At 38.6% G+C, this 25,710-nt stretch overlaps 1 protein-coding gene across 1 annotated transcript in view; it reads right to left on the reverse strand.

Moving 5' to 3' along the window:
• The window catches only part of thsd7bb (thrombospondin, type I, domain containing 7Bb), a 61,102-nt gene that overhangs the window by 16,783 nt on the left and 18,609 nt on the right, over positions 1-25,710 (reverse strand). The window contains exons 3-12 of the mRNA XM_056248638.1: positions 17,422-18,262; positions 14,649-14,897; positions 14,192-14,352; positions 9,688-9,843; positions 8,986-9,186; positions 4,701-4,892; positions 2,911-3,151; positions 2,709-2,824; positions 2,498-2,630; positions 1,333-1,436 (exon numbers count right to left, since the gene is read on the reverse strand). Coding sequence (XP_056104613.1) covers positions 1,333-1,436; positions 2,498-2,630; positions 2,709-2,824; positions 2,911-3,151; positions 4,701-4,892; positions 8,986-9,186; positions 9,688-9,843; positions 14,192-14,352; positions 14,649-14,897; positions 17,422-18,262 — 2,394 coding nt within the window. The remainder of the gene's footprint in view (positions 1-1,332; positions 1,437-2,497; positions 2,631-2,708; positions 2,825-2,910; positions 3,152-4,700; positions 4,893-8,985; positions 9,187-9,687; positions 9,844-14,191; positions 14,353-14,648; positions 14,898-17,421; positions 18,263-25,710) is intronic.

Here is a 25,710-nt window from a genome sequence, read left to right on the forward strand (position 1 = left end):
TTCTTCTTCTGAATCAGTTTCTGGTTCAAACATTTATGGCTGAAATAAACCGGTATTTCCACTTGCCATCGTGTCGTTTACTACAGTAAAGTTGACAGAGTGGATCTCTGAGCTGGAGTGAGTGAGTGGAGGCGGGGACTAATATGCATATCCATGTATACTAAATGGAGCAAGGGTGTTGTAGAGTTACATTGAAGCTATTTTAAGGCATGAAAAAATTATTTTCACAGGAAAAAAAATTTAAATATGTAATTCAATTACAGATCAAAGATCACAGTTTTAAGGGATAAAAATATAGACTACAGGGGGACTTTAATGTTTTGAATTGAGTTTTTTATTTTTATATTTTCCATTTTAATATTAGTTAAAGTTTCAGCAATTATGTAGTGTACTTTTGTCATTTTTAAAAAATATATGTCTATGTAGTTTTTATACATTTTTATTTCAGTTTTAGTTATTTTAGTACATCTAAAGTTCAAGTTCAACTAAATGAAAAAGTTTTTTATATTTATTTTTAACATTTATCAAATGTTATCTGTGTCAAATATAATGAAACATCCATTTAATGTGATAAAATGAAAATTGTATCATCCTTTGTTCACTCTCTTTCTTCCTTCTATGAAACACAAGAGAAGATATTTAGAAAAATGTCTGTTGACTGTTTTTCGTCCTTGCAATGAAAGTCAATGGGGTCCAGTGTTGTTTTGTACGGACAGTGTACAGTCAAAAATATTCTTCAAACTCTCATTTTTGTGCTCCATAGAAGAAAAAAGAGGGTTTGAATGACATGTGAGTAAAAAAAAATTGGCTAAACTTTCAATCCTTTTAAAGTGTACAAATAGGTTTTGGCGCCCGCAACACAGTCTTATGTAAATTGTTCCACAGCATCGAATGCAACAAATTAATAAAGAACGATTTTTACAAATAACTTACATGGATAATCGTTCTGCTTGTGTTTCCTGAAGCCCAGTATGTGCATCTTGAGGAAATAATACATTTTCTTAGAAATACCCTGTCTCACTTTCTAAAACTGTCTTGAGTCTTGATAGGCCAGCACTTGCCATTAAATTTACATGAAGCACCAGCAGGGCATTTTAAAACGGCCCGGAGACACAGATGTCCGATTTCACACCACGCAGTGTGTCCCCTCTGACATTTTGACAACTTTCTATAAGATGGGGATGTGAGGAAAATTGCCAGGAAGAAACCTTCAGGCAGCGCAGAAGTCCCTCTGAGTAGCTAAGATAAGTTATCGTCCTACAGTAACCCCGGTTTAGCAGAACTTCCTTAATAAAACTTTAAATTATACAGAGATCCTAATCCGTCACTTACCTCTTGTCTCGAGGCCAACACCGCATGCCTCTGCGGGCCCACCCACAGCCTGCCTCACCGAATCAGGTACCAGAACGCACTGATGCCAGCGGTGGGTCTGCCATCTGCCAGGAAACATCCACCACAGAAAACATGTTGCAGTGTCTGGCTAATATCCAATTACATTTTATAAACATTTTGTATTTTGTTGGCACATTTAGTAGGGATACACATTACCACCTTTTAACTGAGTAACACCACATGTTGCACATGGTTTTATTATATTTGGGTAGTTGTCTTAAAAAATGCTTTCAACTAGTTTTAAAAGGTCGATGGGAAACTTTACATTTATTAATTTTATGTTAATTGTTTTTCCTAGGTTTATGAATGCTAAAATGTTTAAATCAGGAAAATTACAGTTATAACAAAAAAAAAAAAGTGTCATGGTATGTTTCAATGGTATTTATGTATATACTGTAAGTTGATATCAAGTTAATTATGACGGACGTGAGAAGCGAGAGATTTGTACTTCATGATCTATACGCAGCTTTATAGTACAGTACAGATCGAGTCTGTAAGATTTTTTTCTTTTATTCCGAAAGGACACATTATATTGATCAAAAGTGACAGATTTTGTTTACATTATAATGTCTTTACTATTTAAAATAAACTGTTATTTTGAACTTTCTGGATAAACTGCATCACATTTTCCACAAAAACATTAAGCAGCACAACTTTTTTCAACATTGATAATAAGAAGAAATGTTTCTTGAGCATCAAATCAGCATATTGAAATGATTTCTGAAGGATCATGTGACACGTGACAAGACTGGAGTAATGATGCTGAAATTTCAGCTTTGCATCATACATTACATTCTAAAATATATTCAAATAGAAAACAGTTATTTAAAATTGTATTAATATTTCACAGTATTGCAGATTGTATTATGTTTGATCAAATAAATGCTGCCTTGGTGAGCATAAGAGACTTCTTTCAAAAACACCACGTCAATAGTCAATGACTTTTGAAACATCATCACTAAACCGGTCAGCATTTGAGTAATTCAATTCATTTAATTTCATTTTGTTTCTATACATTTCAAATTAACTGGCTGCTAGCTAACTTGTTGGTTTAGTACGTCCAACTTTTCCAACTTTGAAATGATGAAACCATTTCTCTCTTTACCTGTAAGTTGGGCACAGAGGAGGTGGATCACATTCTCTCTCCTCAAAAAGAGTGTCCGGGCACTCTTGACCTCCGTTAGCAGGTCTCTGGATAATAATCCTATGACGAGACTGGTTTGGGGCAGTAGCATTCACTAAAGAAGCAAAGATGATCACAGTTTAGAAAAAAATACATAAAGGTCAAACATTGGGTCAGTGGAATATGTGCTTACCTGATAAACAGGAAGAGGGACAGGCACTCCATTCACTAAAAGGTGTGATGATGCATTCAGTTTTGCAAGGTAACGGGCAAGACCGTATCGTGTCAGGACGAGAGGATTCAGGACACCTGAAGTAGAGTCAAGACACGAGATAGAGGTGATCGTCAAAGAAGTCTACACAGGTTTTAGGAGGAAAGATTTCGTTTTTTAATACCGTTTTGGCAGTACGTGTCCGTTCCCAGCTCTCCTGCACGTGACTTGGCGCATCTGTACCCCTGTCCCACAGGTGGCATCATTCTCCATCTGGGCTGTGCTGTTCCCGTCACTCTTGTCTGTGATGGTGTTTGGCACACAGGGATGCCAAGGTGAAGTATCCCAGTAGTGCACTGTGCATGGGTGCGTGCTGCAGGCTCTCCACTGCTCCAGCTCAGGAGCCGGAGGACATGGCTTTCCATCTACAACCAAACTAAATAGCTCAGGATTCTTTTTTATATCCTAAACATATTTATTTATAACTGCAAATGTAATATGGCATTATTATGGCATACAGTAATATCAACTAACTCATATTAGTTTTCAGTTAAATGAAAATTCATATTTGGAATATTCATATATATTATTCTGCATATGAATACATCTGCACATTTTGCATCTCATATCAAGGACATCAATATATATATATATATATATATATATATATATACATACACACACACTGGGGTATAAGTTTGGGATCGGTACGATATTTTATGTTTTTAGAAAAAAAAAGGATCTTCTACTTAACAAGCCTGCATTTATTTAATTAAACCTACAGCAAAAACAGTTATATTGTAAAATATAATTATTACAGTTTACAGTTTACTTTTTTATTTTCATTTATTTTCATCAGCTATTAATCCAATCTTCAGTGTCATCCTTCAGATATCTTTATAATATGTTGATTTGGTGCTCAAAAAAAGTGTTGAAAACGGTTGTGCTCCCTGATATTTTTGTGGAAATCGTGATATGATTTTTTAACTTTTTTTGGATTCTATGATGAATAGAAAGATAAAAAGAACAGCATTTAAAACAAAAATAGGAATTTGGTGTCAATGTAAAAGCCATTACTGTCACTTTAGATCAATTTCATGATCCCGTGACCAACACACACACACACACACACACACACACACACACACACACACACACGCACGTGCACACACACACACACACACACACACACACACACACACACACACACACACACACACACACACACACACACAGACACAGACACAGACACACACACACACACACACACACACACACACACACACACACACACACACACACACACACACACACACACACACACACACACACACACACACACACACACACACACACACACATTTTAAGGACAAAGGACCATGTGTTTTAGGGGTCAAATGCAGGGTATGTCCTTGATGAGTGTGTCATAAAAGAATGTATAATTAATGAAAAAGAGCTGATTTATGGGGACTAGCATAAAAGAAACATGCCTGCGAATGACAGGACAAAGACAAAACAACGTTTTGAAATGGGGATTAGAGATTTGTACTCAGAGTAAATCAGAGTCTAGAGTTTAAAAAAAGAGGCATTGTGAATAATTAAACTGAAAGAATCTCAAAAAGGACTTTAATAAAGCCCATGTGTACGAGAGCTGCTATACTAAGCTTTTCTGCAACGTTTTCAACAAATGTTATGTTTCCAACATGTCTTCATATACCATTTGCATCATGTATTTATCTTTTGCATCACGTATTTATACTCTTAGAGTGCTCACAATTTTATTTTACGAGACACATAACATAATTTTTGATCATAATGAAAACATGTATATCAGGTATATCAGGCCTCAAATAGCAATAGTCACTATAACACTAAGTGAAAATAGCAGTATTTTCTTTGCATCTAATTCTAATTTGCTCTAATTTGCTCTGTGTGTAAATAGACACTCCAAATGTTTAATCTGACTGAACTCACGCTTCCCAGGAAGAGCCAGAACAAGACGGGAACGACTTTGTTTCCCCTCTTGGTGTTTACTGGAGCAGGATTGGGAACAGGATGTCCAGGAACCCCAGTGTCCCAGCACACAGTCCCCAGGACAGGGCATCTCACATAGCTGTCCGACTGGAGGAGGATCTCCTGGGCATTGGTTACTATCTACTGGCTCCCCTATAATGCAAAGATGAAGGCGGAACGTCTGATCAAATGCATCTGATCAGAAAAAAAAATGCCCCTGTTCTCTCTCTTTCTTTTTTTCTTTATTTATATTAACTATAATGTTTATCTTTTCTCACTTTCCTTTAACACATACAACTTAAATTCTCACTTTCTCAACAAACAAACATATTCAATTAACATCTTATTCCAATACAACACAAGAAAATATGTAATTAAATTCATTGCTAAGAAACAAAATTAGAACATTGAAATAATTATCATGGTTTGTTCTAAGCACAGGAATTTCTCAGTTTCCCCTTATCTCGCACCCAACAACCACTTTACTTTAATTAAAGTAGAATAATATGCAAATAAGATGTTTAATAGCATCATGATTGCTCTATTCTTTCCTCAAAGACCATGATTGGGCAACATTAAGGCACTTTTTTAATTAACAGAAAGCTTGAAAATCATTATCTGCTAATGAATGCTGAAGTAAAATATCAATGCTAAACTTCACTCAGCTCAGTGTGGAAAATACTCTGAAGTGTGTCCTAAATGTTTCAGAAAAAAAAAATCATTAAAACAAGACTCATTGGCACTTTTTTTAATCATTAACCTCACTAAATGTTGTTAGTTTTCTGCTTATTAATATAAACTTAATCCAGAAGTTTTCTTGTTTTAATCATAATTATGACCATATTTAGTATAGTCTATGTTTAAAACGGGAGGGGGGATATATGTTTCTGTATATTCTCACATATGATACAATCTTGTGGAAGATCTTTTTATTTGTGAAATTGGAATGAACAATAGACACATATACACAAGCACAGACTCAACTAGTAGAAGATGTTCTTCAGGTTGTTTGTGAGATAAAAGTACAAAGATTAAAGGCAAGCAATAAACCTACAGACGCTGCTCTGAGAATCAGATATTGAGGCACAATAGTTCATTTCTTCATTACATCTCAAATGCAGGAGGGGCAACATTTCTTCAATTGATGTTAGGCCCTAAAAATCAATCTCTCTGAATCATAAGATATAAATGCACAAACGGAGCATTTTCAAAAAGAGACTGTCTTGTCTGAAGATGCCCTTAAAATGTATTTTTATGACCCCTGTAATCATCATTTTTTTGTGTTGTGTTATAAGGGTTTATTTAATTTTCTTTTCACGGTGGCAGACACGAGATTTTTTCCCCCCTATTTGTACTGTTGGAAGAAGCAATTTCCCAGAGTGATTATCTACCTAGAGCATTAAAAAGTGCATTATAGTATAGCATTAGAACTGCAGGACTGTCGATACAGCAGAATTCACGCTACTTCATAAACATCAAATTTGCAGTCAGATCACTAAAACTGGAGTGATAACTTTTGCAAATGAATCATTGAACCATGTCTGTCCAGAGCAAAAACTCGGCCAAATAGTGCATTATCATCATCATCATACATTAACAAATTCACAGAGAGAAGCACTGGGTATTTAACAACAGGCTCTTTGCTAGGGCCAATAAGCAATTATCTAGACACCATTTAAAATAGCATAGTAAACATATAGCAATGTAATAAAAACCCAGCCTGTTCTCACGTAAATGCGTCTCTATAGCACGCATTGTGTATTATCGTGCAATTTATACGCGAAAATGAGTTTTTACGTGCATATGATACGCAGTTTTCGCGTGCATTTGATACGCAGTTCATTTGCGTGCAATACACACGCACCCCACACCACTAATTCTATCCAAACGTATAATACACACGCACCCCACACCACTACTAAACTAACCAACCCATGCGTATCCTATGCACGTAAAAACTAATTTTCGCGTATAAATTACACGATAAACACACTGCGTGCTATAGAGACGCATTTAGTGTGATCGGGTTGAAAAACCATAGCAACACCCTGGTGACCATCCACCCATAGTGTAATCAAAATATATATAAATATTGTCCAATGTATATTTATCTTGTAAACAGCGCTGCTTAAGGAAATATATTCTTGAGATTAAAAATATATTTCGGATTATTTTGCATTTTGGATGAATATATATATATATATATATATATGTATACATATATACATACAGTATATATAAAGGTCCAAATATGAGGATATCGGTAGCTAAAATATATTTAAAATACAGTATATGTAAATATCTATATTAACAATATATTTTTGGGCCATTTTTTGTGTATTTGACATGTTTTTTTTATCATCTCAAAATAATTTTTTTTTTCATATGGGATTGTATTTTATCATCATGACGGAATATGTAAAAATCTAGATTACGTTTTAGTCTTTGTAGTGTTGTTATGACAAAGTTAGATAAGGTGACTTTAACCAAGTGTAATGTGATTACAACTCAAATCTCCAGCAAGAATACATTATCACTTTAAGTCAACTGCACTTCAACTTTAATGGCTTTGGCATTTCAGCTTCACTTTGCATTTTGTAGAACATTCTAAGTGCATGCTGGGAAGATAACGCTGTCAGGTTTAATGCATATGTGTGTCGGGTATAAAATTGCAAATCCACCATTTCCAGTAATGCCTGACATTTGGCGAGCCACAAAAGGACATGTTTCACACACAGAAGTAAAGCCCTTAAGACCGCTCATATACTTGCTGATGGACAACACATGCACTGGCAATTGACATGGATGAGTGACATTACAATGAAAGACCTTAGAGGACTCCTAAGGCTTTTTGAAACTTGTGTCTCTGTGCATTTGTGTGTCAAAACTGCAGTGCAACACTGTGACATGGATCTGTCTGTCTGTTCTGATCTTAAACTCATCTCAATGAGAAGCACAGACGACAGATAAGAAATATGCCACATAGCCGCTGGGAGGAGAGGAGAGATGAGAGGAGATTAAAAGACAGCTGATCATTTGCTTATGTGAGTAAAAATAACTAATCGCTGAAGAGTTTGAGGATGGGGATAACAGAAGGTTGAAAGTAATTAGAGGGATGAAGGTGAAGAAGGATGAGATTGAGAAAGATAATTAAAGGGATAGTTCTGTAAAGCCGTCATTTAATCACCATCATGCATTTACTCAAGATGATTTTACACCATGGAAGGAGATCATTTGCAGAATCTCTTGGCTGCTGTTTTCCATACAATGAAAATGAATAGATTACTGTTCAAGAGTTTGTGGTCAGTAAGATTTTTCAATGTTTTTGGAAAAGTCTCTTATGCTCACCAAGGATGCATTCATTGTGATATTGTGAAATACTATCACAATTCAAAATAAGCGTTTTCTATTTTAATATATTTTAAGATGTAATTGGTTGTAATATGTGATGCAAAGCTGTATTTTCTGCATTATTACTCCAGTCTTCAGTGATCACTTCACATGATCCTTTAGAAATCATTCTAATATGATGATTTGCTGCTAAAGAATATTTTTTTATTATTATCAGTGTTAAAAAATAGTTTTGTGTAAAAAAAGTTCAACAGAACAGCATTTATTTGAAACATAAACCTTCCATATTAAAAATTGATTTACTGTCATTTATTTATTTGATCAATTAAATGCACCCGTGTAACAATATATATATATATATTTTAAATCCTACTTACCTCAGACATTTGAACAGTAGTGCACAGTAGGTATGGGAGATATCAGGCTCCCAAAAAAAAAAAAAAAGTAAAAAAAAAATGGTCTTGTACACTATGTTTCCAGTTTTCTGAAGCCATAAATAGCTTTGACGACCAGACAAAAATGTATTTTGCTCCTTCCTGAAAATCCTCTCATTTGCATTTGCATACATTCAAATCTTAAGACACATTGCACCAGAATAGACTCATCACTGATAGACGCCATTAGTGATGTCATTTTTTATTTATTTGCCTAAAAAAATACAGAAAAAAAAATGCTGCAGAACAAAACATTACAATAGATTACAAAAAAAAATAATAAAAAAATGGCAACATATAATTAAATATTTGAATGAATTGACTTATAGGGTATGACTTGTATGGACTGCTTACTTTTATGTTTGTTTGTTTTTTCAGCTTCATTAATGGAAAAGAGAAGATTCTACGGAAGAAAGTGAGTCATACAGGTTTGGAACAACAGTTTTAGATGAGCTTCATACCTGTGGCGGACACACACTCCAGAGTCTGTTCTTGGGATCCTGGGCCACACGATCCATTTCGTGGAACACAGGGCCCCTGTGATGTCACTCGCCACTGGAAGCAGAAGGGGTCATCGCAGATCATCGCTTCGTTGACGTGAGGGCAACTGTCCAACTCCACCCAAGACTCGGTGATTACAGAACGAGTTCTCATTCTGAAACCTGAAAAAATGAGGAACAAGAAAAAAAAAACCACATCAGCGATGACTCAAACAGAAACATGCTCATTGCCAACGTTTTAGCAGATACTGTTCCCCCACATTCTGGCAAACTAAGGAGTGTAACAGCCAAAGATCTTGTCCAAATATATATGCGCTGTTATTTAAATATATATATTTATATTTTAACTGTGAACCATATTGAACTGAAATATATGAGTTGCCTTTTACGGCAGCTATGATGCGCATTAAAGAAGAGGAGAGAATAAATAAAAAAAGGAACACAAAGAAAAATGCTTTAAAGCGAGTGAACAAAATAGAGGAATACAGCTGTCCTGTCACTGTCGCCTCAATGAGTGGGCGGCACCAAAGCTTAGGGTCAGAAATACGCCCACTTATGAGATTCATACACTTTTTACATTACTGAGAGGAGAAACCAAGGACAGTGTGTCTAATGGAATCTAATGTGTGCGATCTGGTTTTATGGGATGTTTTTGTCTCTCACCTCTTTTTCCCTGGGGTTCGAAACAGTTGTCATGGAGACAGGGTCCCCAGGGTGACCAAGGCGTGAGGGGACAATGTTTCTGACAGGGAATGAAGCAAGACTCAGCCAATGGTGGTAAAGGCCCAGTGCACAAGTTCCTGCCAACAGGCCGATTGACTAATAATGAAAAAACAGTGAGAGTTTCAGATTTACCATAAATGTCCATTGATGTAGGGTACAACAAGGCACACCGGGGTAAAAGGCGTCTTTGATTTTATTTTCCTAGACCACTAGATGACCAAACATCGGCTTTTCAAGCAGCACGTGGAAATTTAGCAAAAGGCACAATAATTAATATGATAATACATAGCTGGCTGACTTTTGCATTTGTTGACATGAGATGGTTAGATTCAGATGGTAAATATCATGTGACCCTGGACCACCAAACCAGTCTTAAGTTGCACGGGTATATTTGTGGCAATAGCCAACAAAACACTGTATGGGTCAACATTATCGATTTTTCTTTTATGCCATATAGTTGTATCTCGGCCAAATATTGTCCTATCCTAACAAACCAAACATCAATGGAAAGCTTATTTATTCAGCTTTCATGTGATGTATAAATCTCAATTTAAAAAAAATGGACACATAAGAGTGCTTTTGTGGTCCAAGGTCACATATATATAGTTGGTTGTCTACCTTAAAGATAATCCCCATATTTATAATGACACCATCATATTTAAAAATATAATATTAATCATATAATATAATATAATATAATTTTTTGTTACTACTGTATTACTACTAATTTAATCTATATTAAATTATTACGGGATCTCCCTCAATGCTTGCCAATAATTAGAATCTTTACTTTTTAAAATAATTTTGTTTCTGTATTTTTTAAAATATAATTTATATTAACATATGTTACATGTGTGTCCTGTGTTTCCCCCGTTCTTTGTGTATTTGGTTCAGTCCTGTTTCCAGTTTCCCGCTCCTCGTTAGTGTTTAGTTTATTCACCTGTGTCTAGTTCATTTGCCCCAGCTGTGTCTTGTTCCCCTATCTGTTCTCTGTGTATGTAAACCCTGTGTTCTCCTTCACTCCTTATCGGTTCTCGTTTGTATATGGTGCGTTTATATTGTAGTGTGTGTTTATTCTCCTGAGATTTTGTTCATTAAATCCTGTTTTCCTGGTCTCCTCGTCTCCTTGTGCTTCCAGCCATCCACCACCCGTAACAGAAGAACCGACCTAAAAACAACGATGGATGCTGCAGTGCAGCTGATCTTGCTGGAACAGGGCCAGCTATCTCTCGAGGCCCACACCGCGGCTTATCTCGACCTGGCGTGCCTAACCTCCTTCCCCGATCTCTCATTGAGTGGTTTATTTCATACTGGCCTCAATGTAGAGACAAAGGCACGCCTGCCCGGTGTGGGACCTCGAGAGAACTTCGAGGCATTCGTCGAGTGGGTGCTGTCTCATAATGGGTCTCCGTTCACCGTTGGGCTCTGCGACAGCCCCGAAGAGGAGACCACCCTTGCAGAATCTCTTCAAGCCACGCCAGCCATCAGGCCAATCACCGGATCGGTCTCGGGGCGCCCAAGACTAATGTCCAGTGTGATGGACCCACCGCTCATGTCGACGCGGATGGCCAAGAAGACCCTCATGCCTGGGTCTTGTCCCACAAAGCCTTTACCGCTGGTTCCGTCCAGCCCAGCCGAGCCTTCGCCGCTGGTTCCTTCCAGTACCAAGCCCTCTTCACCGCTGGTCCTGTCCAGCTCAAAGTCCTCTTCGCCGCTGGTCCTGTCCAGCTCAAAGTCCTCTTCGCCGCTGGTCCTGTCCAGCTCAAAGTCCTCTTCGCCACTGGTCCTGTCCAGCTCAGAGCCCTCTTCGCCGCTGGTCCTGTCCAGCTCAAAGTCCTCTTCGCCGCTGGTCCTGTCCAGCTCAGAGCCCTCTTCGCCACTGGTCCTGTCCAGTCCAGAGCCGTCTTCGCCGCTGGTCCTGTCCAGTCCAGAGCCGTCTTCACCGCTGGTCCTGTCCAGTCCAGAGCCGTCTTCGCCGCTGGTCCTGTCCAGCTCAGAGCCGTCTTCGCCGCTGGTCCTGTCCAGCTCAGAGCCCTCTTCGCCGCTGGTCCTGTCCAGCTCAGAGCCCTCTTCGCCGCTGGTCCTGTCCGGCTCAGAGCCGTCTTCGCCGCTGGTCCTGTCCAGCTCAGAGCCCTCTTCGCCGCTGGTCCTGTCCAGCTCAGAGCCCTCTTCGCCGCTGGTCCTGTCCAGCTCAGAGCCCTCTTCGCCGCTGGTCCTGTCCAGCTCAGAGCCCTCTTCGCCGCTGGTCCTGTCCAGCTCAGAGCCCTCTTCGCCGCTGGTCCTGTCCAGCTCAGAGCCCTCTTCGCCGCTGGTCCTGTCCAGCTCAGAGCCGTCTTCGCCGCTGGTCCTGTCCAGCTCAGAGCCCTCTTCGCCACTGGTCCTGTCCAGCTCAGAGCCCTCTTCGCCGCTGGTCCTGTCCAGCTCAAAGCCCTCTTCGCCGCTGGTCCTGTCCAGCCCAGAGCCGTCTGCGCCGCTGATCCTGTCCAGCCCAGAGCCCTCTTCGCCGCTGGTCCTGTCCAGCTCAAAGCCCTCTTCGCCGCTGGTCCTGTCCAGCTCTAAGCCCTTTTCGTCGCTGGTCCTGCCCAGCTCAGAGCTCTCTACACCGCTGGTTCCGCCCAGCTCAAAGCCCACTTCACCGCTGGTTCCGCCCAGCTCAAAGCCCTCTTCAACGCTGGTCCTGCCCAGCTCAAAACCTTGGCCACTGGTCCCGTCCAGCAAAGAGCCCTCACCGCTTGCCCAGCCAGAGACTGTTAACGTCCCGTCTGCCCAGCCAGAGACTGTTAACGTCCCGTTTGCCCAGCCTGAGGTGGTTTACGGCACGTCTGCCCAGCCTGTCACAGAGCCTGTCCCTCATCCAGTCACTCTCCCCAAGAATTTGTTGGGGGGGGGCCATAGGTCTCCGCCATGGCCGCCTGAAGGGTCTCCACCGCCATGGCCGCCCGAAGGGTCTCTACCACCATGGCCGCCCGAAGGGTCCTCACCGCCATGGCCGCCCGAAGGGTCCTCACCACCATGGCCACCCGAAGGGTCCTCTCCACCATGGCCACCCGAAGGGTCACCACCGCCCTGGACGCCCGAGGGTCCGACAGCTCCGCCCTGGACGCCCGAGGGTCCAACAGCTCCGCCCTGGCCGCCTGCATTTCCTGATCCACCCTGGCCGCCTGCACTTCCTGCTCCGCCCTGGAGGCATTGGACTCCTACAGGCCACGCCCTCGTCAGCCTCCAGGGCGCCCACCCCCCCACCCTTATTGATGTTACACGGCGCGAGGACGCGCCTTGCAGGAGGGGGGGCTAATGTTACATGTATGTCCTGTGTTTCCCCCGTTCTTTGTGTATTTGGTTCAGTCCTGTTTCCAGTTTCCCGTTCCTCGTTAGTGTTTAGTTTATTCACCTGTGTCTAGTTCATTTGCCCCAGCTGTGTCTTGTTCCCCTATCTGTTCTCTGTGTATGTAAACCCTGTGTTCTCTTTCACTCCTTATCGGTTCTCGTTTGTATATGGTGCGTTTATATTGTAGTGTGTGTTTATGCTCCTGAGATTTTGTTCATTAAATCCTGTTTTCCTGGTCTCCTCGTGCTTCCAGCCATCCACCACCCGTAACAACATATTTTAATGACTGTATTTATTGAACAAAAATGAATTATTTTTTCAATCAAAATAAACAGAAAATTGTACAAACTTAGCTAAAGTGATTGTTTTGAACAAGTAGACATTATTAAAAAAACATATTAAAGCTAAAGTATTACTAATGTGTGCCTTTTGCCCCATGCTGGTGAGCCTTTTACCCCGTGTGTGGGGTAAAAGGCCCCCCTCGCCACCTCATAAATGTACAAGATTTACAACTTTTATGATCTATTTTCACACAAAATCTGTTGCTCCATCAATGTTCAATACAAACATATATATATATTTTCTGCAACCATGCACTATGGGAGTTGTGAAAAGTGTTTTCAAAACATTTTTTGCAGATCTTACAGAAGCTTGCACAAAAATAAATTCAAATCCGTCCTTCTCACTGTGTGGCAACAGATTACCATTTAAATCAAAAAATAGAAACACAGAGGAAACTAAATCTCCCCCTTAGTGTTCTGCCCTGAGTCTCGACAGCATAAAAAGGATTAAATAAAATGAAAGCAATGTTTATGCTTTTAATGTTAAAAAAAGGCTCTCACTCGACAGTCTCAGTCACATTTGTTTATTGTACTGTCAGTTGGCCTTTGTTTTATTAGCAATCTGATCCCAAATCAAAAGGTCTTTTAGGGCAACATCCTTACTGAAATGGAATCTCATAAATGACTCGGATAGCTCTTCTTAGGCAGACATTTTCTGTTCTTCCAGTGCTTTTTAATTGAAATAATACTGTGATGTTGTCTTAAACAATAATTCATAAATCATAATTCTATGCTATTAATCCAGGGTTTACTTTTTCTAAAACAGTGTTCTTACTATGGGATGGTACTGTGCTGTCATGGATCCTGACACAATAAGCCTCTCGGGTCCGGATCCCGCCTCCGCACAGGACACTGGCATTGCTATGGCGATGGTCCTGCTGACTCAAAAGAGGGGTCACCTGGCATGGATTCCAATTGGTCACCCTCCACTCATACCTGTATTTCCAGCCAATTAAAATACATACAAGACAATTCAAGTCAAATTAAAGAGTCAAATCTGTTTAGTCTTCTGCAATGAAACGGAAGTAGCAAAATATCTGCACATCTGAATGCGAGCTTGAAGTCAGTTGTAAGAAGGGTGTGGATTTGAACAATTTGTGTGGATGAAACAGATGAGAAATAGATAGGGGGAATTATAATTTCTTGCAGACTTTAAGAACTCAAGTGTTTAGAGAAAATCAAAACATTTGAAAAGATTTGGATGCACAATTCTGGCAATGCCGTCTCTTCACCTTGGGCACAGTGGCAGTGTGTCTTCCAGAATGTTACAGTTTGCTTTTTCTTCCAGGGCGGGGCATGGCTCTCCTCCACCAATGGCTGCTCTCTTCAGGGTGCGGCTCATGCTTCTGAAGCCAGGTGATTGGTCAGATGTCCGACACGTCTTTGAACATGGACTCCACCGTGACCAATCAGACACTTTACAGTCTCTGGGCATCACACATGAACGAAAGTTTACCGGGCTGTTGTCATGGTCGCAGAGGCTGGAGGTGAGAAAGAAATTTCATAGTGTCATATTTTATATATATATACAGGGCTTGACATTGACTTTTTTGATCACCAGCCACTGTGGCTAGTGGTTTTCCAAAGTTATTTGCCACTCAGCATTTTAACTGCCTACAATTTTGACATTGATACCATGGGGGAAAACTCCCATATAGATATTTTTAATATTATCTCATAATTTGGCATCAGGTATATTAGGCTGCTGTCACTTTAAGACCTGCACACGGATCCAATACTGTTACACATGTGTTTTCTTTCTCAAGCAATACGCAAACCCATGCCAACATGTAATCCCTGTAACTTATATTCATCCGGAGCAAATTAAACGAGTGAGTGGAGGCGGGTTTGTGTGTCAAGTCGCTGTCGGAGAGATGAGAGAACGAGAAAAAACACAGCGATATATTCTGTGTAAAATGAGTTTTGGAAGCTTTTCAGATATATCAGTATCAATATTTATCGAAAAATTTATATTTGACAACACTACACCGCACTCAGTTTATTATTACAGATGCCTTTTAAAAGACTAAGTTAAAAAATAAGTTGAAAAATGTATATATTATAAGTAAAATTTAACAGGTGTTGGCAGGTGTTAATGTCAAGCCCTGTATATATATATATGATAGTAAAATAAAATAAAAATTTAATTGTAAAAATATTACAATTACAAAAATCACACTGTTCGTAGTTTCAAGGGATTTCGTGTTTGTTAATTGCCTAAAAATAAATATTTTATCTGCCTGTTCTGAAGCTGTTGGCATGCATAGCCTCTGGTATTGCAAAAAAAAAGGTAGCAACATAAACAGAACATTTTTCAAGCTGTCTCTCGAACTCTCCAAGGCTTTAACGTTGCTGATGATTCTTGCTGAATATATTGGCATACAAAACAAGCTAAAGCAAACTGAAATCCTGCGAGAGAGAGAAAGATAGGGTGGTCCGTGGGTGTTCAATTTATTCAGAAGTTTAGTCTGGCTTAATACCAATGCAAAAAAGTTTGCAAACCGCAAGGGAAATCTTGTAATCTGCAGACATAAAATGATGTTAATTTATTATGCATTGCCTAAGCAAGTGGTTCAAATAAAGACTGGCATTAGCATCTTATTGTTGGTAACAATATTGATGCTTGCTGCATAGCATAGGCAACAAAACATTGCTTGCAAAGTGTTGATTGCAAAGCGTGCTTGTTCGAACGTAGAATTGGCATTGAATAAATATTATAAGCCCTGTCTTTGAAACCAATTTGGGGTATGTTTTATTTGTATAATGAGTTTGAACACTGTTAAAATTTGACTTGGTAATGAGAATTAAAACACATAAATCATCAAACTCAGGTGGGATATTTAGATTATGCTCATCTTAAGTGTTGGATGTGTTAAAGCAAAACTTTTCCCACATTAAATATTTCGCATTGGTTCAGTCAGATCACCTTTTCTTTTTTTTCCCTTGAGCTGCAGATATTTTGGCAATGGGTCAAGATTCAGAAATAATATAAAATATGATATTATAGAAATATGATACATAGAACTTGAAAATGTTTGCAGCAAATAAAAAAGCATTACCAAAAAACAAAAAACAAAAAACAAAAAAAACAGCAGGTTTGGGATCTTCCCTAATTTGAAAAAAGAAAAGGTGAAAAGGCTTCTCACTTTTCTGTATCGCCCACAACAGAAGGTAATGTTGAGATTATGTTATTTGACAGTGTAACCAGAAATTTATTTATAAATGAAAGCCTGTTCTCTGATGTAAACAGTTTCATATGGTACAATGGTAATCCATCTGCACTAGGAGGATAGCCGAGCTTAATACAGCAGACTCTAATATCCTCACTGTGGAGAGTGATAAAAAAAAGAAAAGAAAGGTAAATGTATTGCATAACATTGTTGCATAACTGTGTGCTAATAGGCCTGTATCATTTATTTATGGTCAGATCAGTAATGAGTCAATCTGACCGCAGTCAATTCTGACTACATCTACAATAATTCTTTAAATGCTTTTATCACACAACTCTCTCTTTATTCTGGACAAGTACTTTTGTAGAAAGCTAAACTTTATAATTGGCCAATTTCCTACATAGTTGTGCTAGTTCCACTTCACGGTCTGTTTTTTCTTACATAAAATAAACTGAAATCAATATTTTAGGGCCATGTTTCAGTAAGTGGGTTCTGGATTACACTGGGTTGAGTTTCACAAAACAAAACAAAACAAAACAAAACAAAACAAAACAAAACAAAACAAAACAATTGAATATAAATGAAATATAAATAAAAACTAACTAACTAAATAAATAAAATAAAACAAAAATAAAATAAAATAAAATGAAATGGTTAGTGCATTAAACGGATGGGTGCACTGACTGATCAAACAGTGGATTGATGGATGTGAGAATGGATGGACAGACTGATTGATTGGTAAAGGGGTGGGTGAATAGATGAATGGGTGAATAGATTGATGGGTTTATAAACGTATTCACTCATTAACTCATTAGTTCATAGAAAGGACGCCCACCTTAGCATGGCATTCTTCCCATCACTCCTTGTACAGCGCAGTTGCCGAGTCCGATAGCCAATGGTGATTTCCCAGGATACTTTGTGGCCACTTTCATCATAATCATTTTGGTGGGGAATGCTCTCGGTGTGGCGTTTGATCGTGAATGCAGCCTTGGCTGTTTTTTTTCCATCACGCCCAAAATTGAAGTCCACCGTTGTCTTTCCAATAGGTGCCGTCCCTTTAAGTCTGCAAGGGCTCCAGGGCCCCACCCACAAACTGTAACTGTATTCCTGTTGGTCAGAGGGACACGGGGCAGGGTGGGCGTTGTCATGGTTACAGGGGCGTGTCTGGGTGAGGATGGGACAGTCTGCTCCTCCATACAGGGGTGGTGCCAGCACATGCCTGGTGCGCTGTTGGAGGGCCGACCCGCAGGTGCGACTGCAGGTGGACCAGTGGGTGAAGGCGGAGACGACGCAGTCGATCGGGCAGGGTAACAAACACGCCTGCTCTCGTTCTGGAGGTGAAGAAAACGCTTCACACACATGCAGGCTCACCCTGGTGCTGTTAGTACGCTTCACACACACCACATCTCGCTTTTGTACTCCACGCTGAGCGGTCACACATCGATTGGCTGGGAGGAGAGGACTCGGGGTGCAGGGACCCCAAGGAGACAAGCGCCACTCAAACAGATCCTTTTGCCATTCGCACATCTTCACACACACTCGCTGGTGCGGTGGGCGGTCAGATGGAAAGCAATTGGACTGATGAGTGCTCCAGCCTTCAGAATGGACACACCACACCGAGCGACTCTGGAGCCCGACGGAGCCGCAATCACTGGCCACACATACACCCCATACACCTACAGGAAATAAGAGAGAGACACACACACAGGATATGAAGTGATTTATATTACTAGTGTAACCAGTGTCTATTAAAGCCCCAAACAGGCACAGCGACGAGCCTCAATTCATCTTACTTTAGCACAGAAATACTGTACATGTACATGTGGATTCAGACAGATAATCATCTAATTATTTTAGAATAGCACTGTCAGAACAATGATTACAGTATATATATATGTGTGTGTATATGCTAAAATAATTGAACCATTAAAATATGCAAGAAAATATAATATAATATAATATACATTCAAAACTTTGGGGTCAGTAAGAAATTAATACTTTTATTCAGTATGGATGCATTAAATTGATAAAAAGTGACAGTAAAGATATTTATAATGCTACAAAAGATTTATATTTCAAATAAATATTATTTTGAATTCTATTTAAACTAATGAATTTTCTTTTCTTTTCTTTGACAAAATTGTATCAAATTAAGCCTTGTCTGGCCCCATTATAATATAATATAATATAATATAATATAATATAATATAATATAATATAATATAATATAATATAATATAATATAATATAATATAATATAATATAATATATAATAGCAGTAATTCTATAAGAAGTTAGTAATATTTGTCAATTTAAAGCAAAAGTCTAAGTGTAACACACATCATAACTAGTGATAATTGCTTCTGACCTCACAGTCATGTTAATATCCAGGATAGATCATTCATTTTAACTTCATTCATTTTAACCCGACAACTTTTAGTGATAATTGTTTAAACTCAAATGCAGCAAAAGTTGCCATCTGATAAAATCGCTTCCATTACCCCCTATTAGAAAATAAGGGGACAGAAAGAATAGAGAAGCGATGGGAACAGAGAGAGGAAAGATCAAAAAAGGCAGAGGGGGACAGATGATTCCAGCAGAAAGTCTGACATCATTGCTATCGTTCCTCAGGGGATGTCAAAGGCCATGTTCCCTTCATCAAGCCACCGGTGAGGTCACCAAAGAGAACAGACAAAAACCACGTGAAAGAGAAAGCGAGCCATATGGGATGACATCATTACTGTATGAGGACTGAAGTCAGAGCCGAACACACATTTGATCATTAGACTGTAGTAGGTCTTCACAGCTTGCTAATTACTGCTCGTGCGCTCATCCGCCTCAGTCAAATATCAATTTACTCAGAGGCAGTTCAGGTAAGACTTTAACCACAGAGGCCTGTCCTACAGGGATCTCACGGCTAATCAGGATTCTGATGGATGGCATGCTGATTAAAGACTCTAGATGTGGGAATAATCACTTTGAACTGAAGCAATGTGAGAAAAACCACTAGGAAAGAGATTTGTTGTTGTTGTGCTTTTCTCTGTATGAACTGACAGGTTTGGGGAGGAAAATGGAAAAACAAGGATATTGTGAAGCTGAACTGTGGCTCATTTACACTTTTCTGCTAGTGGAATTTAGTGGAAACCATGTTGCCAGAAATTGCAGATCTATATCCATTGATTTTTTTTTCATATCCTTATGAAAATTACAAATGGATTTGGCTGCAGTCACTTACACTAGCATTCATACGTTTTTTTGAGGTTGGTAGGATATTTTAATATATTTGAAAGAAGTCTCTTATGCTCACCAAGGCTGAATTTATTTGCATTAATTATTTTAAATCTATTCAAATAGAAAACAGATATTTTATATTGCAATAATATTTCACAATATTAAAGTTTTTACTGGTTTGATGATCAAATTAAATCCTTCAGAAATCATTATATGCTGATTTGGTCTCATCAGGATTCTTTAATGAATAGAAAGTTCATAAGAACAGCATTTCTGTCATGACAATTCAGTGTTTGTGGGTATGACAATGTTGATATATTTGGTTTTATGGGAATACACTGCTGCTGCTCATTAAAGGTTATTTTTTTGAAGTATGGCTATAATAAATAAATATTATTAAAATCCCAAAGTAATTACAGAGGCCCCATATAGTATTTGAACACTTATGCCACAAAAAAATATATATCTATGAACTGCATTGCATTATAGATAGAAAAAATGGAATACTTCTAAATATAATAAATCTTAATTATAACAGACATATTTTTGTGAAATGCTACGCTTGCAAAGGGTGCTATTTTTCTATTTTTTTTAAAATAAAAATACCACTTAGTTTGATATTTACTGTAATGCAATGACATTCTGACATTTTTAAACCTCCTCATACTTGAAGGTACATACGTGTAAATTTTGTTGGAAGACACACACACACATTTGTATATTTGGTTTACGGGGACCATAAGCGTGATGTTTTTATATTGTACAATCTGTATATTCTATCCCCTACAAAAACCTACCCAACACAGAAAACTTTTGCCATTTTTTGAATAAAAAAAAAAAACATTGTTTTTTCTAGTATTTTTTTAGTACACAGAACTCAGGAAGTACACAGGAAGTGTCCTCATAAACAATGTTTACGTTTTAATACCCATGTCATTATACACATTTGTGTCCTCATAAACCATATATACAAGAACACACACACACACACACAGACTCACACTCACTCTCACAGCCGTGACAAGCTCCTTCCAACTTTCAAACTGACTTGTATGTCTCACAGGGAGTTGATCCTCTATCTCCCTCCGTCTCTCACTGAAACGCAGCAGGCAGGCGAAGAGAAACAGAACTGAGATACAAGCAGGACCCTGTCCCATGGTGTCACAGCAGCTTAAAGCTGTGAGATAGGATGAGGTCACTCCGAGGGCATCGGAAGCAAAGTCACTGTCGGTGAGATCGTGAGTGGTTTTACTCAATTTTGGCAGCACAAAGGCAGATTGAACTAGGATATCTTATCTAGTAGAATCCACATTATCAATTTCTATTTACTTGCGAAATGCAAATTTCGAGTGAAAATTGAAATTGGTTTTCATTCCCACAGGTTTATCCTCAGGCAAAACCCATCGGCCTCCACAGCTGAAAATACGTCATTAGCAACAATCAGAGGCTTTGGTTCAAACACACCTGAGACAGGTTATTTTCCGCTCTTCAGACTTTCAAAAGCTTTAATCACCCACAAGCCTCCCAGAGTTCCCTCTATGGTGGGATTCCTCAGTGGCTGTACTTCCATTATAAAGACCGCCAGCGAGACTGCGGGTGCAAACAAGCGCTCTATACTGCTTGCTATACCACCTCATCACCTCACGTTGAAAACAGAGCTCATTTTAAAAACATTTTATGCATTTGGCAGATACTTCTTGTCCTCACATGGACTGCCTGGCAATCTAACCTGTGACCCTGGCAAGTCTTTACCAGCCTAAAAAATATCAAGCTAACCGCTGTGGAAAGTTCTTTAGCGCATGCACTGCAACCAAACTAGATCACACTCATTCTTAGAAATGATTAGCACTCATTATAAATCAACTCATATTACGTGACACTAAGGCTCTGAGCACCTTTCAAATGAATCGTATAGATGCAAACAGCCTCAGATAAGTACATCATTCATGTTTTAAATACACTACTAGTCAAAAGTTTGGGGTCTATAAGTCTATAAGGTCTATGTTTTTGCAATTTTGAAAAAGTCTCATATGCTCACCAAGGCTGCATTTATTTGATCAAAAATACATTTGAAACTCTAACTTGAACAGCCCGTTCTCATCCCAAGGCGTCATCTAACTGACGCTTTTTACCATTCGTCAACATGCCGACGCACAATGGTACCCCTTAAGCGTCAATATGAGACGCGCCTCCTAGTGGTCTAACCCTAACCCTACCCCAGACCTAAACCTACCCATAACGGAAGCGTCATCTAACTGATGCTAAAGGGTGCCATGTGCGTCGGATTTAGACGCATGGTCAAAAGCGTCAGTTAGATGACGCCCGAGGATGAGCGTCTCATATTGACGCTTAAGGGGTACCATGTGCGTCGGCATGTTGACGCATGGTCAAAAGTGTCAGTTAGATGACGCCTTGGGATGAGAATGTGCTGACTTGAAATATTATTGCTGTTTAAAATACCCATTTTCTATTATATTATGTATTTTCAAATTTAATGTATTCCTGTGATGGCAAAGCCAAATTTTCAGGAGCCGTTACTCCAGTCGTGTCACATGGTCCTTCAGGATTCCTTAATGAATAGAAAGTAAAAAGAAAAAAAATATATATATATTGAAATCTTTTGTAAATGTCTTTATAATTATACTTATTGTCACTTTTGATCAATTTAATGCATCCTTGCTAAATAAAAGTATGTACTTCTTTAAAAAAAAATTCAATGTTAATGACCCCAAACTTCGGAACGGAATGTATTACACATTAACTCTTTCTCCGCCAGCGTTTTTGAAAAAAAGTTGCCAGCCAGCAGCAGCATTTTTTAGCATTTTCACGAAACTTACATGCCCCCCTCAGAATATTTTGTTGTATGACTATCTGAACATGAACAATATATCAAAAGAAAGAACATCTCTGTCATTTGTCAACACTTAAAGTCCCCATGAAATCAAAATTGACCATACTTACTTTGTTTGTCTAAATTGATCGTTTTGTGGTGAACAATTCATCCATGCAAGTCAATCCACACAAAAAAATTTTTTGGCTTCGTAATCTTTAATCAAATTTTGAAAATGCCCCTCCCCTCTGCATTGGAGGACCTTGCCCGATGACGTAGGCTTTACGTTTTGGGTGTCTGCTTAACATCCGTAACCACGCCCCTCCAACTGACAGTAGACAGGCTGAATGACAACACCTACTTTTCTAGATCCAATCAGGTGCTAGTTGGAAAAAAAGCCACGCCCACTATTTTGCCTCATTTAGTATTCCGTTTCTCTCGGAAATACGTCACAACACTGGAGAAAAGTCGTTTGCAACTTCCGGTTCACGGGGACTTTAAATGTGAGTAAGTTTCACAAAAAAGCTACATTTTGAGTAAAAAGCTGAGAAAATCGGGTTGTTGTCCCACGTCTGGATGGGATTCAGAAAGATGATCAAAACATAGATGGGGTCCATCAACACCCCCAAAGCTTCACAGTCCTATAGCTCGTCCTGGGTCGACATTTCACTCAGTAACATTAGGCAGTTTTGATTTATATGCTGTTTAATGTTCATGATCGCATTATTTTACATATGCATTTGCTTACACATGATATTGCTTGTTTCTGCTTCTTCTTCGTCCTGTGTTTTGATCAGGAGATTCAGTGCTCTTTCAGAAGATGCCTAATAGTATAACAGTGAAAACACGGAAATTTCCGTCAATGGCGGGTAAGAGTTAAAAAATCTCTTAATAATATGCGTAAACCAATAACTAATGCGAGTACAGGAATTTAGATGCTAAGTAAGTCGCTATGCTACTCAACTATGCTAAAAAGTTTGTACATTTGTAACATGTTTCTCCCAAAACAGATAAATAAGAGTATGCTAAACCAAATCACATTCACAGCTGAATTAGGTAGTCAAGTATGGAGACTGGCTGTGTCTTGCTACGAACAAGTGCACAGGTACATAATGCTACACAGCACGACTCAACAACACAACCCTTGTTTATGGAGAAATAAATCGAATTATGAATTTCTGATGTCTGAAAGTGTCAGGACCGTTAGTTTTGTTTACACATTTAAAAAAACACAAAACATTCCCTGACCCAGAGGTCTCTGGAGACGGGCAGCATCCTCCCTCTCAACAGCGTGAAGAAATGTTCTAGTCTGACACTCGCACCGTTTTTGTAAGCATCCTGGGTGAAACAATAGGGCACATGACAGATTAATTACTTGCTGATGGTCACGGATTCAATTACAGTGCTTTTCTGCCTATCAGAGACACTTTAGCAAAGAAAATGGAGCTGTTTTTGTCCTGTCACGACGATACAGTTGGAGTTTGAGCTGAGGATCGGTGGATTTTGATGTCTTAAATGCAAAAGGTTTGGGATGTTGCTCTGGAAATCAATGATGTTGCAATGTATTTTGGTTTACTTGTCTGTGAAACGATATGAATGCATCATGGGTTTACCTTCAAGTGGTTTTCCTGGCAGAATAACCGCAGGTGTACATCATCACATTAACAATGAACATGTTCTACTGACATTTGACAACCAAAACGTCAAAATACTTTCATCATATACTTTCATATCCCTTTTATCATTTAAATCCCAACAAGCCTCTTTGCTCATTTAAAAGAATGGCTTAAAGTGATATTTCAACATAAAATGTAATCATACTTGTTCTCATTTTTCTTGTATGGACAAAAAAAACAACAAAAAAAAGCAAATTTTTCCAAATTTCACATATAAGGAAATGTATATATGCACATACAAATATATACATTTCATTTTAAGTGTCCAAATATATTTTGGAGCTATAAGTACACTCTTAAATATAAAGATTCTAAAATGTTTTTGTTTTTTTTTGTCATAGAAGAACCATTTTTGGTTCCCCAAAGAACCTTTCAGTGAACACTTCTTCAAACAACCATATTTTTCTTTGTCTGAAGAACATTTTACAAATCTAAAGAAGCCTTTTTCAACTATATAGAACCTTTGTGCAATGAAAAGGTTTCATGGACGTTAAAGATTCTTCAAGATAATGCAATTATCCATCCCAGTATTTCGATCATTTCAACCTTTGGGCAGTCTTTTGTGAACTAGAACTCCTGTATAGAGAACAAGGACTTCTGATTTAACAGGAATCATCTCATGAACACCAACTATGTGTATTTTGTGAAAGTCTCTCTCTCTCTCTCTCTCTCTCTCTCTGTGTGTGTGTGTGTGTGTGTGCGTACATCTGTATACGGTGCTGATTTCTCCTCGTTCCCTCCAGTAATTAATCATACAGAGAGAAAGAAAGAAATGAGTGCTCAACTAATGAACTGAACAGAAAACAAAAGGCAAATGGATAATAGATGGTCAATATTCACTGCTGAAGAATTGCTCACTTCTTTTCTGTGGACTTTTCATACAAACAGAAAAAAAAGAGTATTTGAAAAAGGAAAGAATGTGTGTCACATATTATACTTGGAGAGGTCATAACTATACCGTTTTGGCAGACACACAGCTTCATTCTTGGTCCAGCTCTTTCCACAGAAAATAAATAGTAATAAAAATTCTATTTATCTCTTTGCCGTAATGAATCTATTATGTATTGCATTATACTGAAGACTATTGTGCACGTTTACATCAGTGATGTATGAATTATTCATGAGAAGACATGCCCTATCCTATACGGATACTTTTTCAGCCTGGTGACAAATAATAATAAAATAATAATAATAATACAATTATTTCTTCAGTAGTAGTAGTAGTATAAGGTATATACAAATATTTTAGAAAAATAAAAACAGCTGGTTTTGTGCATTTTTCAATGTTTTCATTTTTTTTATGTTACTTTCACTGTATGAACTGCATACTTTTATACCATGTTGTATATTTTATTCTAATGCACTTGTGAGCTGTATTTTATGTATG

This window comes from Rhinichthys klamathensis, unplaced genomic scaffold, assembly GCF_029890125.1.
Source record: "Rhinichthys klamathensis goyatoka isolate OS25496 unplaced genomic scaffold, OSU_Roscu_1.1 h1tg000056l_1, whole genome shotgun sequence".
In the NCBI taxonomy this organism is placed as follows: Eukaryota; Metazoa; Chordata; class Actinopteri; order Cypriniformes; family Leuciscidae; genus Rhinichthys; species Rhinichthys klamathensis.